Raw genomic sequence first — 19,676 nt, 5'->3', positions numbered from 1 at the left:
CTACAAAAGATGATGAACGCCCCAGACCAAAACTTTGCATTTATTCTCAATATCTAGTAACCAAGCCGTATACAAATGAAAGTAATACACATAATTTGAATACGATGCGTATTAAACTTCGCCTCCATAGTTGAACATCATTGCAATGCATAACAGTCTTGGAATATTTTGGATATTTACAAATTCATGTAGCTATATAATGATCCTGTTATAAGTTCAAAGTGACCGTTGACACAGTCTCATATACTGGTATCGTACTTTCTCTGGTTTGATCATATCATTTGTGTACGACGTAGGAAAATATTTTTTTCGTAGTCATATGACATTTTCGCATGCCATTATTTCGTTCTTTACAAAGATGATCTACTCATAATATCTGATTTGAACCTCACTTTTTTATGATGGCTTTGGTATCTTTAGGGTATATTGTATTCTGAATTGAGTAAAATCCCCATTACTGAAAATCTTATAACAGTATCGTATATTGAATTCTTAAGACTTAAAGTTATCAACTGTCCGTACTTCCGCAACTCATCGAAGCGAAATACGGCCGGTGTCTACGTAGACATTCTATTCGTCCGAAACATATTTTATCGGTTCGAGATTTTATTCAGGATGTTATGTCATTTATACGGATTATACAAAATAATCAAGATTATCAAGATCATAGTAAATGGCAAATTTAATTATACTGTTGATAGGATTAGAGAAGAAATTTCCAAACAGCCTAGCTTGATTGGCATTTATTATTTCATGCTTCAAAATCTCAACATTTGAGAGAGACTGTCAAATATTCAGACTCAATGGCGCCTCGTACATTTTACCGCAGAACAGAAGGCATGATATGTCTGCTGCATATTCTAGAAGACACACAAGTATGGTGTGTGAGACTGGTTTGTAACGTTCGTTAAGCTTTTTCCTGGATTTCTTGGCAAAGCACCAGAGGCGGCGACCTAACTGACATAATATTTTGTGACATTTTATCGAATCTGTTAATGCTCCTGACAATTTTTATGACATCGAATGTCAATTCTCTTTGGCGTTTGAACCTCTTTAAAAACAGTAACAAGATGAAGAAACAGCTATTCCAGAGAGCATTTTTGAACTCTCAGTTGTCTCAATTTACGTATCAACAATATTCATACAGCTATACGGGGTCTGGACAGCGTGAGTCATACCTAATTAACAGTGTTCCATTGATGTCTCGAATATTTAAAGTCGAAATGTTGTCCCGCAGTGTCTGGAACCTTAAAAGTTGTCGGTTTGAAAAAGAGCGCCGCCGATTAGCTAATTACCCCCGAGAATTTGTGTGCCAAATGGACACAATTGTAAATATGTTTGAACCGACAGGCGTAATTCATAACTCGCTGAGTCGTCATTTATCCTACGTCAACGTTTATGAGATATGTTTCCTATGCATAATACTAAAGACGATAGTTTTTTTCAACCAATTGACTTGTTGATTTATCGTAGGGTATGTGAATAGATCTCAGGGTTAGATCTCAAGATATTAAGGGAAAATAGGCAGCTGTGTTTACGCTATTATGTATGCATATGTCTGCAGTTCATACATTGAAAGTCGAAGTTTAGACTTATTGAAATATCAAGAACTCCGCCATACATGTACAAGAACCGAAGTTGAGATTTACGAGAATCTCTCGGCTGAAGGATCTTCAATGTAATCACTATGATTTCTTTGGTTTGCGGATTTTTACATCAGTCAACTCAGTCAATACCATTACCATCTATGATTAAGTTTTTGCAGCCTATTTTTATGGATATTTTAAATCTAATGATAATAATCTCAAAATTTGATGGAGAATATCTGGATAGATAATTGCATCATCTTCACTTGGTAGCCAACGTCGTGAAAAGCGGAGTTACCAGAATTGAGTTTACTAACAGCTCTGGAAAGAGGAAGACAGAACTGCCACATAGTATGCCTAACTCTTGCAAGTTAATCAGTTGGGAGTTACAATCTGATCCTCAACACAAATCATAGTGTTTCAAGTTTCCATGGGACAAGTGCTTTAAAAGTGGTCACTTGACGTGCCAACTTTCATGATAACGAGACGAATATGCAAACCAAGCGTTTTCGTTACGTTTCTATTCATTGTAGAGATCAAGTCATTACTGTGGCACTCTTCTTCTGTCTCATCAATATTCAAAACTACTCTACAAAAATCAAGAGCATAGATCGGTTTATTGTCTTTTTCCATTTTCTTTTCTCTTGTTTTAATGTTAATGATAACACTGCATAAAACCCTATAATACTTACTGTATTCACATGGATTATTGCCTGTATTTTGCTGAAGAGTGCATATACAGATGAATACAGTCAAGAATCCATTTTTTGTATTCAGCAAGCCTGTATTCATGTGAATTCGTGTGAATTCACGTGTATTACACTATAATACAGGCAACTAATTAATGTGAATTTATCTGAATTATTGGGTTTTCATGCTAATGATAAGAGATCGTGATATTTATAGAAAATGACAGTGGAACAGTAGCAAAAGCAGTATTAGTAATGTTAATAAACGAAACCAGAATGCTGTAGAGAAAGAACGAAAAATCGCAGTAAAATGGATTCTATCAGCGGCTAACGAGTGATGAAAATGTCATTTGAAACAAGGATCACACACAATCTACTGGGTATGAGAAGGAGAATGCAATAAAGTCGATGATTAAGAAAGGGCAAATGTAAAATTATTCAGTCCTAAAAGTCAGATTATTCTTTTTAATGATAAATGTCTGCTAATATTGGATTAATTTCCATGATATAGGTTTATGGTCTGCTTATCGTGCTATCCCAATATCAAGAACTAAAGGCCGGAAGAGGAACAGCATTATACTATAAAAGGGTAAGCAGTAGAAGCCCTCCTAATAAGACTATGAGCAAATAAAACAAAGGAAGAATGTTGAAATATTAACCTAGATGGGAAATTCAGTCAAAGAAGCTTTGATTCTTACTGAGCCGTGTACTTATTTATCGCCTGCTTCTTTACCATACACATTTATTTCCGTTACTTTATAATTGGTCGGTACAGATACACGGAGTGAAATGCATACCATGTATAGGTCTGCTCACCTCCCTTTTAACCTTTATTGTTTGAACGGTGACTTCATCTTTGACAACCAGTGGTGAAACGAACAATTTAAAATATGGCATTAATGATGATTGAGCTTATCGTGTTAAAAAAGGTCCAAAACTGCCGTCTCTGTACTTTTGGATGGTTACTGCTTCTAAATTTCAACTCGCTACTGATAGTCATATTCTCGGGTGAGTATTTAACAATTCGAAGCATATCTTTTGAGATATAAAACAACGTAAAATCGTTGCTACATATTTAAATTCAATGCAAGCCAGGGGCTTGTAATAAGAAGTAGATATAAAAACAAATCGATGTCTAAGTTAATAAGTGAGAATAAGCAAAGGATAATATATCCTTGAAGTGCTTAGCAATCCCTGAAGTGTTTGGCAAAAATTGTATATTTTTTGTATGAGAGGCTCAACATGCTGTTTCAAATACCTTTGATTTGCACATTGTAAACATCACTTTTTAGTAATTTATTGGCCGATACAACCTATTTTTTATTTCTTACTTTATTTTTCAGCCGCTACATGATACCATCAACATAAACCATCATAACTAAAAAATGTACCCAGCCAAGAGCCTTGGGCACGACATTTGTGCTTTAGATTAGCTTCAGATGGTATATTGCGCGGATCTAGGCATCTAATATATGTGCAGGATAGCAATTTTGCGACCAAACAAGTTCACACGATTTACAAAACTTCACATGTTCGTTGTGATGTATTACATATGAAGCCATTGCAATGAAAAGATCAACTGCCTGCAATCGGGGTGCGGATGGGGTCTCTGACTGTAATTCTTAGCACAGAGTAACATAGACAGAGTGGCAACACTTGCATGCCTTTTGTTCCATGGTCGTCTCGGTAGACTATTGGCTTTTCATATTAAAATGTGCTTCAAAGGTGTTAAACTTTTTGGAGGCTTTGTTTGTGGTTGATAATTACACGAGATTATGCGAAACATACGACGAGATGGCATCGTACTGCCAGTCGCGTGGTAACCATAGTTACTTTGTGAGCTCTCAGGCCAGAAACACTGCTTCACGCCAATCAAAACATAACACGCCAACAGTTTCATAAACATGTCCTTTCTTGACGCACGTGTAAAAGACGGTATGACTGACCGTAAACCATTGAGTAAAACCAGACAGTATTGATAATAGACTTTCAAATTTGGTTCAAACACACTCATTATATATTCATAAAAATATGAGAGGAATTTTTAAAACGGTAAAACCCACTTTCCTGAAGCTCAAAACACTCCCGTTTTTGCCAGCACATCAATTCCGATCAGCACCACACGACAACAACAACACAAACTTTGTCGAACATACTTTCGCTTAACAATTGGTGAAAATCCGAAAATTATCGAAGGGTGCATGGTCGGCACTCTTCGGAAAAGAGAGCCAAGAGCTTCGTGAGGCGAGGCAAACATTGATTGCTTACGTAACCGCTTCACGCCTTAAACAATAGCTGTTGCCACTCTGTCTATGATGTTACTCTGTGTTCTTAGTGACACCTTTTTTCTGCAGCTGGCTAATGTCAGCAAATGTCCTGTCTGGGTATTTCCCTGGTACGTTTTGAATACATGCGCGTATTACATACATGTAAATTCAAACACACATACCTGCCTACCTACCTACCTACCTATACCTACAGACAGACAGACAGACAGACATACATACATACATGCATACATACATACGTACCTACCTACCTACCTACCTACCTACCTACCTACCTACCTACCTACCTACCTACCTACCTACATACATACATACATACATACATACATACATACATACATACATACATACATACATACATACATACATACATACATACATACATACAGACAGACAGACAGACAGACAGACAGACATACATACATACATACATACATACATACATACATACATACATACATACATACATACATACATACATACATACATACATACATACATACATACATACATACATACATACATACATACATACACTAGATGTCTGTGGCATATTCCGACGATAGTAACTAAGCTACAATAATAATAAGATTGCATACCCATGTCCGTTGATTTTTCGCATTATATTGCTTTTCAAATGGATCAAAAATGGTACCTCGTACTCTTCTGTACGCCTTATCGCTGATAAAACATATTTTCGTGTATAGAATGTCAACATTTTATGTAATCGATATCATCTGACAACGCACTGACATTTGGTAAAGTGCGTTGAAGGAAACATATCGTGAACCATGTTTTAACCCTTTTAAGGATACGATGTACGTTAGATGACGAGTGCTGGCAATTAGGAGGGCAACCCGTTGTTATTCTGTCTAACGGAAAGGAATATGTAAATATGGGTCGGTCGACTTATGAATAATAATGAAAGAAATCATCAAACGTTCCATTTTGAGATCCAAATGAATAATACACATTTTAGTATCCGTAAAGTAAACAGTAAAATACCAAAGACAGTACTTTTAGGCTGGACAACCACGCCTTTTATAATCAAAGCAAATTACAGAAGCACGCGTGGTAGGCCAAAAAATATAATTGTAAACATTTTAGAGTCTGAATATCTATCACCGAGGCGCATTCTACCTTGATTGTATTTCCTTGTTAACGACAGATTACAAATTGTGGATATATTGCTGAATTAACAGAAAGATTACTGATTCATGGCATTCAAGAATATGAGAGACCACAATGCGTCTAATGAGCTGTACTAGTAAGCACAAAAAAGGCAATCGCGAAATAAGGTTCTTTCAGAAGAGTCAAATGTCGCGTAATAGCGCATTTCACGACGACTGAGGGGATTATTGAGTTAAATAATTATGAAATTGTATATATAAATTCAATAAAGCATTTACAGAGTTCACGTCTTACCTATACATCTCGACTTCCTCATCTCGAGAAGCGTCTTACAGATTTCCTCGAGCAAAATATGATTTCTCTGGTCCGATTCAAGACAGATTTCGTTTTCCTTGGTGATGAGCAGAAAAAGACAACACGGAATATGAGCCGGACTTGCCATCATCTGTTGCTCGTTAATGTTCCGGGATTTTAATATCATCGTGATTTTATTTAAGTTTGTCAATTGATGGAAGCTTTGACGGAAAACTTGCTCATCACTTGTGTACATGTATATACCTTATGTAGTTTTGCGTTTGTATTGGTATTTTTCGCGGCATACGTTTTGTCTGTTTCGTTATGAAAATACGTACACGAGCGTGTTTCGGTAAAGGGTCCGATATTTTAGTTGTGTGCACTCTATCCTATGAAGGCATAATATTTGTTAACACTTCAATTTTTCAAACACAGGCCACAAACGATTCGAATGCACAGAGTAAACAGCGGGGACTTACAGAGCAGGCAGAAGGATCACAACCGGGTTACCCAGAAAAACCAAAGTCGACAACCAATACTCGAGTATAGGGAGATTGCATTTGAATTACCCTATGGAACAACGCCTGTGTGAAGCCGTATTACTGGTGGAAGTGAATAAAAGTCAACAGTTTCATAACTATAAGATATTGCATTTTCAAAACAATTTCGTCTGCGATAGCCCGTTGAGATAGTTCGAAGAAAGAAATTCTCTAGGAGTTTCTTTTTGATTATGTCACGATACAAATTTGAACAATTTTCTTTAAAACATGCTCGACAATACCATACAATAATTTCAGAGTTAAAGAAAGATGAACGGCAGCAATCAGAATAAAAGTAAACATTGTTAAATACATTGGCTATGGCATTTGACCAAGCTTGATCATAGACCTTTTTGGCTGTGTATCGGCTTACTGGTTTGATTCGTTTTGGCATTTTGCAAACAATACTATTCCTGATTCAAACACCTGATAAAAACACCTAATAAAAATTTTAGTGATACTTTTTCAGTCCAAAATGTACGTTCTGTTGTAGTACTAACGACCCGAGAAACTTATAATGTTATCCGGTATGTTCTAATATTCGTCAAAGTGAAACAAAATATTTTGCATATCTTCGGTCATGGACTATCAGGATTTTAGGAAGAATCATTTCCGATTGTTTATTAGTAATGTTATCAGAGTTCTTTGTTTATAGTTGGACGGAAGCTTTATAATTTGTCAGTTGATTGGTATTTGTTAAAGGGACAAAGTCGCCCATTTTTCATGAATTTTGTTTGATACGAGATACTACTTATATTGTTTACCATGTTGAAAGATGCTGAATGAATGGGTGAGCATGCATATATTCGACCCCGGTTTTAGACAAATTAAATGGAACCAGCGCGAAAATGAATTAATCGTCATGACCATTAATTCATTTTCGCAATGGTTTCTTGTATTGTGTCTGAAACCGGGGTCGAATATATGCATGGTCACCCATTCATTCAGTATCTTTCAACATGTCAAACAATATAAGTAGTATCTCGTATCAAACAAAATTCATGAAAAATGGGTGACTTTGTCCCTTTAACGCGCACGAAATGTAACGGCGGATATTTTTGCTGCCAGAGTGGTAATTAAGTATCGAGCATTTCCGAACTTTAAATGTTCTCTAAATATGGTTGAAATGAAAACAGTCCGAAGACAGAAAATATGTGCTTAAACCTATTGCAACATAATGGCCTCTTTGGTGAAGAATGGGGACGACGAAGCAAATCAACGGTTAGTAAAGCATCTCATAAATGTTCGCTATTCATTACATGATTTCTCTCACCTTCTGGAATGATTCAACAATGTGTGTGCTGTCTCAGTGTCCAGAACGCAGAGTTGGATGTGGTACCTCTGTGTAGTACTGCCAGATATGAATGAGCAAGAAAAGAGTAACAACCAAGAGGAAGTGGCCAGGATCTTACAATGTCCTCGAAAATACTTGCTTATTTTCTTGTTGGTTATTTATGGGGAACTTGACGGTGTCTGTTAGAGTGGACAAGATTGCGTCGTTACAGTATGTTGTATGGTATGATGTTATTCTGCAACCAAAATTATCAACTTTTTCTTTTCTTTTATCTCCAGCTAAGTACAACCAAGGGAGGCCGATATTACCACGACAATACTACATCCTCTCGGAAAGGTAGAGCGAAGTGGTAGCGTGCACACTGTATGTTTATTTTTTAAGCTCTGGATAAGTACTGAAAAGATGACCGAAAGGGACAAAACCAAATCCTGAAGACATGATTTCCATGAGTTATTACTCACTAAAGTGAAGAAAACCTCATCAAACCTAATATGAAATGATATCACGATGACTATCAGAGGATAGTGCTGTCACTGGAGAAAGGTGAAAATTAAATGCTTCACAAACACACAAAGATATTTGTGCAAAAGGAAAGAGAATTAAACACTATAATTTTTTACTTTCAGAAAGGCAACAACAAAAAGAAGGCGAGTAGAGTATGCTTGAATTGAATTATGAATGAAAAATCCACTAGTTTTGCCAAAATCAAACAAAGGGGAATCAATCACACTTACTATCATGCAAAAATAACATGGAGAATTTTATCTTGCGAAAACACTTATTAGTCTGAATTCTTGTGACATTTGTACACAGCACACAAACTTTTGATAGATAGATCTCTAGGAAGTGTGTTGTTTTATTTGTCTTTCGCATGCCAGTGTTTATGACGATGACATGATACAAAGTAAATGTAATATTCATGGATACATATAAAGATATTGGACAGTGTGTATTCTTTTGTTTCCTCGATGACGGATCTATACAAGTTTGACGTTATCCGTAAATCTAAATTAACCGTAAATGTACCCAGCTCATTTTTATTGCATTCTGCAGTAGTTACCAATGCATGTTACGTTTATCTGCATCAATAATCAATGCTGTTGGATATTTAAAGATTTTGTGTAGAAATTCAGATACAGTAAGTTATCCCTGAAAGGTCCAAGAACGCGTATTGTCATTTAAATTAGGATATTAGACAACTTTGGAAACGATTATGTAATTTGCATGATTTTTTGCAAGTCTGAAGATCTGATTTAGACAAATTAAAAGTATAGTGCAATAATATGTGTTGTTGTCAGTCCGGAGTTTTTTGCCACGTAATAGACCGTGCATGATTAATATATTCATAGATGCGGTGAATACATGATCAACTTTCTTCCAGGTACACAGGACACTAACACACCACTAGCAACGGTGTCATATATCAACGAATGTTTAGAATCAGCCATTTATTTCCTTTCATGTTCTCCGTATCATATAGCTGTCACCATGCAAACAGCTGTCACCGCGTGTCCATTTTCATGAATATTGATACATGCCTATGGAAAAGAGCAAGGGTTGTACCGAGGGTATTACCATTAATCCGTTTGCTAGACATGGTAACTACACATACACTTAAATAACCCATAGGACCCGTCCTATTGGACATTAGCCGAGTGTTGATACCCTATATCACCAGATTTGTGTCACTCTTCAGATAAATACTCTATTGACAACAGAAGAAGACTGCCCAAGGTGTATGAAAGCCCATAAGGGACATTTTTGCGAGGAAAAAATATTTACTATCTCGTGCGCACGAGATACTAGGCACGAGATAATTTTTTTCTCACAAAACATGTCCTTATGGGCTTTCATACGAAGGCGATGAAGTAACTTTGATTGGTTTTTATCGGAGCGTGGGGGTTCAAAAATCAGCCGAGGACTGATCGCAAAGAATCATGGGTTAATTACTTCTAGATAACACTCCAATGCAAGGAAACAAGGTGGTACTGGACATATTTGGTAACTCAGCTGTTTGATTACTGTCGCCGATCGACTTGCACTTTGAAGCGTGACCTACTTTACCTGCTACGGCTGCCATACATGTGCGAATTACAAACTGAATATACTGTCATCATATCTCTTCCGCCATATTTCACCTATAGAACCTGAATCTTATCCGCTGGACAAAATGCGTTTTGCGTGACCCGGTTTAGCGATTTGCTTCATTCAACCGCAAGAGTTCGCACACAGAAACCGATGAGTACGACACTACCATACCGAGTTTTTACATGACAGTGTATGTATTTTTGGAACCCGTGGTATGAAGTACCCTGGGGTACCGATTCCATTGTCACAGAGAGTGTGTGCCTAACTCTCTGGTTGTCTATCAGTCTGTCTGCCTTTGTCTGACGGATGGCCTCTTTGGTACAATGGACTGACGTTCTTCTTTCCCTTTTCATCAAGACACGTCTACGCCCCGTTTGAAAACGTCTAAGACTTTAAGTACGTCGTAAAAATTGACTGTTTCCATTCTCGAGATAAGCTACTTCTTCGACGAAAATAACACCTTATCTCTCGGCGTATCTGAAGCGTCTTTATGAAGTGGTGAAACGCTAGAGTTGCAGTACTTGATAAAATGCGATGGTGATAACAGTAAAGGTATTTGACGATACATTATATCTGACAGCTAACTAACAACGAGGTCAAAGTAATTAGGCAGTTTTTCCATGCTGTCACCTGCCAATTAAACAGCTAAAGTCAATCTTGCTTTATCAAGAGTCAGTGACGACCACACCATACCTGCATGAGTTTGTCATTGAACCATCCCAATGCTAAATGTTATCAATAGGGGAAAAAGAAATTTGACGTTAGATAGATGACACTCTTCTCCATGAAATACTCGGACTTTGCAACTTTATACGGAGCACAACCTAATTGGTCCAAACGCCCTAGGTGATACATGCAGGTATCAATTTTAATATGCAACATCTGTTCACATCCATACTTAGCCTTCAGTCTTGAGGGGCTCTTAATAACAGAAGTTCAGATATCTTAAGAACGAGGCAGAACATAAAGCTGAGAATGTTTTCTAGAAAACGCTGCTCCAACTCTCAATCGCATGATAATATTACATGAATGCTTTCCGTCTTTCAGTACATAACATTGAACGTTTAACTCTAACTCTCTGATTAAATGAAAGGTCCTTAAATATCAGGGTCTGCTTTCCGCGCAAGGTCCAGTTACTATTTAATCTTCGGGTTTGTAGGGGGAGAGGTAATTTAAAAGTGAATTATTGCACGTTGCCAAGACAGTAACTTTTCTTTAATATATTTGAAACCAGTATGATTCTGCCGGAATACCCGAAGTTTAAAAGTCTAGAAGACCTTCATAAATGAATTGTGCAACAGTAACGAAAATCAACACAGCCAATAAGGTGCAGCTTATCAAGTATATTTTACAATGTCACAGTGCTATATTATCAAAAAATGGACTCCATATTCCATTTTTTCTCATTCTATAAAATAGTGCTAACTCCAATCTCAGAAACAAATTTGAATGCTGTTCACTGCCTCAAAATGATGGTTACGTAAGTGTGAAGCTGATAGACAGACTGGTAAAGACATATAAGACATATAAGAAAGTGAATACCTATGAGAGTGATTGTATTGTGATGTACATTGTATCTACATATGCATGCATGTATTTGTAAGGATGGATGGCTGGCTGGCTGGATGGCTGGATGGATGGATGGCTGGCTGGATGGATGGATGGATGGATGGATGGCTGCATGGATGGATGGATTGAAGCGTGTGTGTGTGTGTGTGTGAATGCAGGAAGATCATTTGTTCAATACTACGGAAAGAAGTGAACTCCAGTGGCATAGTTGTGTGGAAACAAAAATCTAGTTAGCTTTGCATTTTGAATAGGATTTCAAAATCTCAATAACAATCATGTTGCCTTTTATTAATACACAATGATTAGTTTCTATTGTCTCCATTCCTGACGCAGCCTACAGATGCATCAAGTTTGATCTATGATCTTCATGCCCTCTACTGTGTGCATTTTCTCCACTACCACCTCATGCAATGATCTGACACTTGTCTCTGACTACGTAGTCCTGTCTTGTAAAAATGTCATTTGAAAAGACACAACGCTAGCTCGTAAGAGGATTCATCCCGTCTCTACTGAATTTAGGATACAGTAAAAAAAGGTAACTGGCTTGTCATATCGTTGTAGCGATTGGCGATCTAACACTGAGACTCTCGATTTCTTCAAAGTTTCAAGGAAATACATTATAAGTGCCTTTTACAACTTAGGTAGTTTTTTTTCAATGGGTTGAAAGGTTCGCTCTTCGGCATGGGCAATATACCTCCTGAAGGTTTTGCATTCCCTCCCTGAAGCCTGTGTTAGAGATTCATTAATGATGGCTCAAGATTCGATGATTTGATAGACGTATACTATAACTTACAACTACCGATAAAATAAATCTAAGACTTTGTTTGAAAAATGTGCTGTATACATGTGTCATTTACTGGTCTGTTTCCCGTGATGCAAAGGACAAACGTCGACTTCGAGATATTGCAAATGGCATTTCGATAAAGTCACTGAGAGGAAATAAAAAGAAGCTGATTTTAACTTCAAATTCAAAATCGCCACTGTATTTGAATAGTACGCAGAGCATGGCCTGTATATTTCACAGATGCGAATACAATATGAAGGACATGGTTCATTAGCCAGAGGAAGTTACAAAATGGCCACATTCTGAGCAAAAACGTCAGCTGTGAAAAGTATATACACATGCCCTGAAAGAGTACAGTTTCTAAGACCAATGTGCCTGTCTATGCACAAGGGCTTTCCAAATGCGTGTCTACCTGGAAGCCTTCAGAGCTATATAGTATTTACTGCAGACAATTTCGAATTCAAACTGAAAAATGAAAGTCAAAACACACCTGGTGAACGACGATGACGAGATACGCTAATACTCTGACGTTCTCGAGTAGATAAAATATGACATAGAATAGATAAAAGATGACAAAGACTTGAATCTAAGAAGTCATTGAAAATGAAAGCAGATTTAAGGCAACAAGAGAGACAAATTTACAGTGAAAGCTTTGGTCTTTGCTAGACTTGACTAGTACATGGAGTATTGATTCTACAAATTATGCTCTGCTACACTGTATCAAAAGCTACTGTGCTCTACTTCAAAGGTAAACATGTGCTTTCGAATATATTCTTATACCTTGAGATGGACAGCTATAAGGCATAACATTGTAGCTTGCACGCTTTCATGGATATTTCGTAAACCTGACAGAAAACACGAAATTATAGAAATTACAGCCGCGAACACTTTCCTTTTCTGTCGATGCCTGTGGTGCAGTTTTTACGAAAGGAAGCTCGCCAAATAGGCAAATGGATGAGGTATAGTGACGTCGAAGTAGGAATATACAAGGCAATATTATGCAAAGACTTAAGTTTACAACTGGGCCAACGTGATAGGGAACTCTTACCATCACAATTAAACAATACTCTACGATAATTTGATATGCTGCAGCGAAGTTTATTTCCATTCAAACAACAAATACAAAAATTGAAGACGGTTCTTTATTGAGTGACATATGCTTGATGTGCCTACATTTAATAATTAACGCATTGAAGTACAAAATTTTTAAAAGGAGGTCATTGCGAAGGCAAACCAACATAAGCTGACGTTATACTTCATGACGTCACTTTGTCCCTTCTGTTGACCCGTTTTCTAATCTATACGAAGTACATTTGACATACACGTGATATATCCCCCACATGCCTTCACCGGCAACTATGATTGCCCACTCAGCTCAATCCCAAATACGTACCGCAAACCGTATACTATAGGCCGGGAAGAATGGGACCACTGTATGGAAAATCATTCGTTCACATACATAGACGATGAAAGGCGAACGAGTAGTCCCAGGAGACAACAGCTGTATTCTATTTAATGTCACGAATAAAAGAAACTTGAATGAAATAAAGACAAACTGCATGAAAAATCTTCACTACATATGACAATGCAAATTATGGGTCACAGAAAGTATGGTACCTCCTGCTTTCAAAAATGAGTCAGAGCATCGGGAAATGTCAGCTTAGGATTGCAAGGTGGCGAGTTCAAAACTATTTCCTCGAGACGCATACCGCTTTTATGGGAATTCACTTGAAGGGAAAATGGCATTTTTAACAATCAGGACTGTCTGTCTCCAACTGAATACAACGAGGCATGATAATTATATGGAGTGATGTTATGTCTTCCCGGTGATATTGAAACACATTTTACCCAATTCTCGTGTATACCCATATACGGCAGAGGTTATTTCCATTACAACAAGAAGATGACGGCTTTTTCATTGCAATAGACGATGTAATGCGATGCTGACGATACGGACACAGATGTTTCGCTTGAAAAATTAACGAAAATAAGCGAATGCTATCACTCAGGCCCCTTGTCTGGCAGCGCACTGCTCGAGTCAAGGTAGGGAGAAATAGGCCGCTCACAAATATTAGCACATCAAATCAAAGCTGAAAAAAATCCAATCCACTTTATTTCAACCTTTCGGCTTTCAGACACCAAGGCTACCTTAGCAATTGATATGTTTATATCATAGATGCCTTTCAGCTGGAATACTTTCGAAGCTACTTCAAATTGCGCTGAAGTTAACATGAAATTTAGCTGATGGTTCCTTCGCCAACCCCAGTGCCAATTTTAAATTTCAACTGTGAAAGTTCCTGTTCGAAGTACGCTAGCGGCCTTGGCAACTACAACCGGTAATATCCCAGAGTCAAACCGTACGGTTATAAGTCTACAATGCATTGATCGAATGCAGCAAGTCTCTCAGATTTAGTTCCATGCTAAGGGACTGGACAGAAATTACAGGGGGGGACGGCTGGTGTTTTTCGAATCACCGCGGCATGAAAAGTGGAACCCTTCAAAAGTTCTTGCAAAAAAGTTAGTGACCCTCCTCCTTATCCGTGCATGAAAATAGGTGACCCTCCCCTGTTACTCAATACTCCCCTAACAAACCCGCAATGTGTTCATATCCCCCCCTTCTGACTTGCCATACTTTTGAAGTCCCCCCTCCCAAAAGGAAGGCAAAGTGTGGCCGATATAATGCTTTTGTCTAAAAAATATCAAATCATATGTGTGCGATAATTCATGTACTTTGCTTGAAGTGGCAGGTAAATGTGCATGCGTATACAAAAAATGTAATTTTTAGATTTCATCAATAATGTTGATTCACTATACATGGCAGTCTATGAGAAAGCTATACACGTGTATTTTCTAATATAAAACTAGCAATATCTGTTCATCTAGACGTTTAATAACAGATATAAATGTATTTGATTAGCGTGGGCTGTTTACAAGTGCACATGTGAACAAGAAATTTGATTTTGGAATTTCGCTGAAAATGTTGATCCACTACACATGGGAGTCTATGACAAAACTGTAAATAATTTTTTCCCGGTTAAAAACATGCACTATTTGTGCATGTATAGACCCTAAATAATTGACATAATTGTATGCTTGTATGCTTATGTATGCTTGATTACTTTAAATACTTAATTACTTAAGTAATTAATCTTAAGTGATCTTAAGTAATTTTAAAGTAATTACTTTATTAAAAGAGGGTGGTTACATGTAAATTTGTTTAAAAGACAATTTGATTTTGGAATTTCGCCTAAAGTGTTGATCCACTATACATTGTAGTCTATGAGGAAACGATGAATAATTTTTTTAAAATACAAAACTCGGTAAATCTGTGTAATCATGAGTTCTTGATTATTGATATTAATTTACTTGATTAGACTAGGGTAGTTACAAGTCCATGTGTATGAAAGAAATATGATTTTGGAATGTCACCGAAATCTTGATTCACTATACATTGTACGCTTTGAGGAAACTACAAATAACACATAAGTTATCTGCTCCCAAATTGTTATTCAAACTTTAAGGTTGTTTGACCTTAGGCTTCCAGTTGCACTATTCTAAATAGTTTGTGTTCTTTCAGAGTCCTCAAAAAATAAAAATGTACATACAGCGACATGAACGTTTGACAACCGACCTATACCCAATGCATCGTCAACTGGAGAATGATATCAAATAAGTGATCTCCCAAATTGTTATTGAAAGGCTAAAGTTGATTATAGGGGACAGTTATGCACAACAGAGGAGCTGGGTAAGTAGAAATCATGACAACCTAAATCTTTTGCCTCAATGTTGCTACTTGGATCATCAATAAATTGCTTAATATACCCTAAAGCATGCGCCCCAAGGGCGCGTCGGAAATGGAAATGGCAGAAAATGAATGTGCCAGGAGGTATTTTTTCGTTTTTCAGTATTCCATATTCTTCAAGACGTGCACATGCAAGTTCAGCTTTGATGCATGAAAAAAGGTGACCCTCCCCATAGGATTACACAAAATTCAAAAAATGCTTGCGCGAAAAATGGCGACCAACCCCCCAAAAAACACCGACCCACCCATTGTAATTTTTGTCCAGTCCCTAAATGCTGTTTGATGGTGTATTAAACAATCACTATCTGCGTACACTTGTGTGACTCACAACTTCCCGAGTTTTAATGTCGGCATAAATTACATTATATCTCACAGTGTCACTAATTTCCAGTGAACGATATCGAACTGCACAAAGGGCGTATGTCTGTTTGATCTTAGATACTAATATATGTATAAATCATGTATGGAAACAAACCTCATGACAGCACAAGTATAAAAGTAATGATCGCATTCCTTTTGGAAATGTTCACGATCTTACTGGACGATATCTTTTGAGATATAAAGAGCAACAATATTTAACAGTCCATTCAAGTCTCAGTGTATGTTATGGCTAATCAATGCAAATATCCGTTTTCGCTGATAAATGCAACATTCACCCTGTGTTTTGAAATTATGCAGAATGAGACTCATCGTTGAATATTCATTTCAACCCCGGGGGTACATATGATATTGTCGTGTGACGGGGTGCCGCCCGAGTTGAAAAACATCTACCCACGTATATTCCCATAATTTGACCCATTGTTAGGGATTTTCTTGACAAATTTGGGGAATTTCCACCTTTAATCTGTTGCATGTGAAGGTTTTCCTAAAAAATGAGACATTTGCTTCGTTGTCGCCCCATGTTAACTTAAAGGGTTTTTCGAATGAAAATCGACCCATGTTTCGGGATTTTTCGTAAAAAAAGTGCCCCATTCGGGCGGCACATACCAATACACCTTTTCTATGGGAGTGCCCCCCCCCCCCGATTTCAGTAGTCATGTCCGAATGTCAACTTACATTCTTGCTGTTTTGCTACAAATGCAAGAGAGTGAACGATCACAACACACAAATATCGTATTCAAATCCTGCTCTAAGAAATTTTCCGAAACATCGATGTTGAAATAATAAAGCTACAGCCTTTACAGACTTTACATTCCACTATAAATTTTTTGACCCCTCTGAGACTTTTAAATTCTAAAAAGTACTCAGTGCCTTTCGGTACTCTCTAATGAAATTGTTATGGACAATGTACCTGCGACTGTTGGCAAACTGATAGTACGAAGCTATGATTCGATTTGTCGAGTACTATTGTGTTATTTCGGCTTAATTAGGATCGGAGATCCACAGCAGCAAGTAATCATGGATAGGTTTGATACTGTGTAACAAGGTACGGCATAAAATGAATGCTCCTGAAAGCAAGAGATAGGTATCACAGTGTGAAAATTCTCACGGCGACTCGGTGATTCGCTCCAGAGCCGTTCTATCATTTCTTGCCCACCAATTTGAAGTCCAGTCTATCCGTTTATCACCTTGATTCTTCAGCACTATATTCTTCAGCAATGACACCGTGAGCCTCTGTAGTTCAGACACAATCTTCGTCACTCTTCTCAACGCATTTGAATCGACTTGTCACTATATTAATTTGGAAGTATGATTTACTCCAGCAGGACGAACAGAACAGCTAGTACGTTTACGTACGTTCGCAATAACAAGTATCAAAGCTGGGCATGCGAAACACATCATGGTATGCGTACGACACGATGACAGTCATCAGTACCTACTCTGTATGCGTATGCAAGACGTCACTAACCCCACTATCTCTCCCGTGATCGTCGACAAGAGAGCCATTACTACCTCCCAGGGGAGAAGGTGATTGATGAATTACATACACTGCCAACTTTCACTGTATTTGAAATTCATGCCCTTTTACCATTTGTTAGTGCCTACGGCTCTACTGCTTCCTCATCACTGTTTGTCTGTCTCTCTGTCTCTCTGTCATGCACTTTGTCGGCCGGGTTATCCCCCTGTATACATGTACCCTCCCTTCTCCACCTGCTGTCTCAGAGCGTATGCTATAACTTATTGTCATAAGGAGCTGTAGCCTTTACCAATATGTACTGCAACATAATGTTCTTAATCAAAAGTTCACTGGCATACATGTTTGATATTCAGCATGTAGGGCATACCGCAGGTTTCATGAACTTGACGTGTACGAGATTTTAAGATAATAATAGAAAGAGACAAGGCATATCAGTGAATAAGAAAATCCCCGGACAAAGTAATGAAGTTGCCGCATATCGTATATCAATGATTGTTAAATTAAATAATGTCACTCGCTTCAGTCTGGGGATTATATCGATATCGATGTGTATGAAAGTTTCTTTTCGAAATGCAACTTACGCTAGTCGAATTACGATAAAGGATGATAATGAGAAATGGGGACTCCACGATTTTCTTACATCAATGAGTGCTTAACATACTCCGATTGACGTCATCATGTAAGCTATGGAATACCTTTACTAGAAATTATTTTTATAAACATGTAGAATAAGAAATAGGGCGAGGTCTCTTCTTATCCGTCGGCGTGATTCGGAGCCTCCTTGGAAGCGATATTGAGGGCTTTTCCTTTCACGTTTTGTCATCAAACTACACAGTAGTACCATCATGTATGTAGGGGATAAATGACTGCATCACACCTTATCCCGTTGTTCAAGGCCAAATTTAGCGTAAGATATTTTAGAGTTACGCCTGATTTTGCGGAAAACTGCTAGTGTGTTGTATGTACATATATACACGGGTATATTTCACGTATGCCGGACAACCTACTCCTTTTCAACTGCGTTCATAATGGTTGTTTACACATTCTACTGATTGGAGGTCCAGGATAATTGTTGTGTCGAGACTGAGACTAGCTCCCTGTATCATGATCGGTTAGTTGAAATCGTGACTTTAAAGCCATCACAGAATGAACTCGACATGAAATTGAAAAAAAATTGACATTGTTACGGAACTCGTGTTGTGCATGTGACCAAGGCATCAGCGATTAAAAAATCTTAAGAAAACAGAAAGAAAGGTTACTATTAGATGTGTCATCGCGTCCTTTTGAAGTTTTTACACAACGCATTCGTAAACAACTTGAAATTAACATCGTTATACAGCACAGTTACCATATCGTCAGTATTTAAAGATCTCAACAATACACACAGTATAGAATAAGCAATGGAAAGGCGTGTTAGTTTGTTAATGGAGTTAGTTGATTACTACAACGCAGTTTCTTCTGGTCTTGTTAAGTTTGCGAGAAATGTTTTCACTGCCGTTGATACTGAATGATATAGTGAACACATCTCATTTTCAGGCAAGATAATAGGTGAAATGGTATCTATGGACATCGTGTAGATTTTCCCGTGCATATCCCTTCCACTGAATCGACGTCGGAAAGTAATACCCCCTTTAGTGATGTGATCACGACCTCTGTGAAAAGATACGCCGCAGTAATGACACCGAGGTTTCCGATTAAATCCTCGCTGGAGCATGCTGTTCACCGAATCAGTGAACGCCTCTTCCAGGAAATAC

At 37.7% G+C, this 19,676-nt stretch overlaps 1 protein-coding gene across 2 annotated transcripts in view; it reads left to right on the top strand.

Moving 5' to 3' along the window:
* Nucleotides 1–9,098, top strand: part of LOC139117172 (lysosomal-associated transmembrane protein 5-like) — a 41,124-nt gene extending 32,026 nt beyond the window's left edge. For both annotated transcript variants that reach the window (XM_070680061.1, XM_070680060.1), the window contains exons 6-8: nucleotides 2,787–2,864; nucleotides 6,424–7,748; nucleotides 8,100–9,098. In XM_070680061.1, coding sequence (XP_070536162.1) covers nucleotides 2,787–2,864; nucleotides 6,424–6,537 — 192 coding nt within the window. In that variant the 3' untranslated portion in view covers nucleotides 6,538–7,748; nucleotides 8,100–9,098. The remainder of the gene's footprint in view (nucleotides 1–2,786; nucleotides 2,865–6,423; nucleotides 7,749–8,099) is intronic.
* Nucleotides 9,099–19,676: the final 10,578 nt, after the last annotated feature.

Source organism: Ptychodera flava, chromosome 18, assembly GCF_041260155.1.
Source record: "Ptychodera flava strain L36383 chromosome 18, AS_Pfla_20210202, whole genome shotgun sequence".
Classification (NCBI taxonomy): Eukaryota; Metazoa; Hemichordata; class Enteropneusta; family Ptychoderidae; genus Ptychodera; species Ptychodera flava.
The sequence above is the reverse complement of the archived record's forward strand: the minus strand, read 5'-3'. Positions and strand labels throughout refer to the sequence as shown.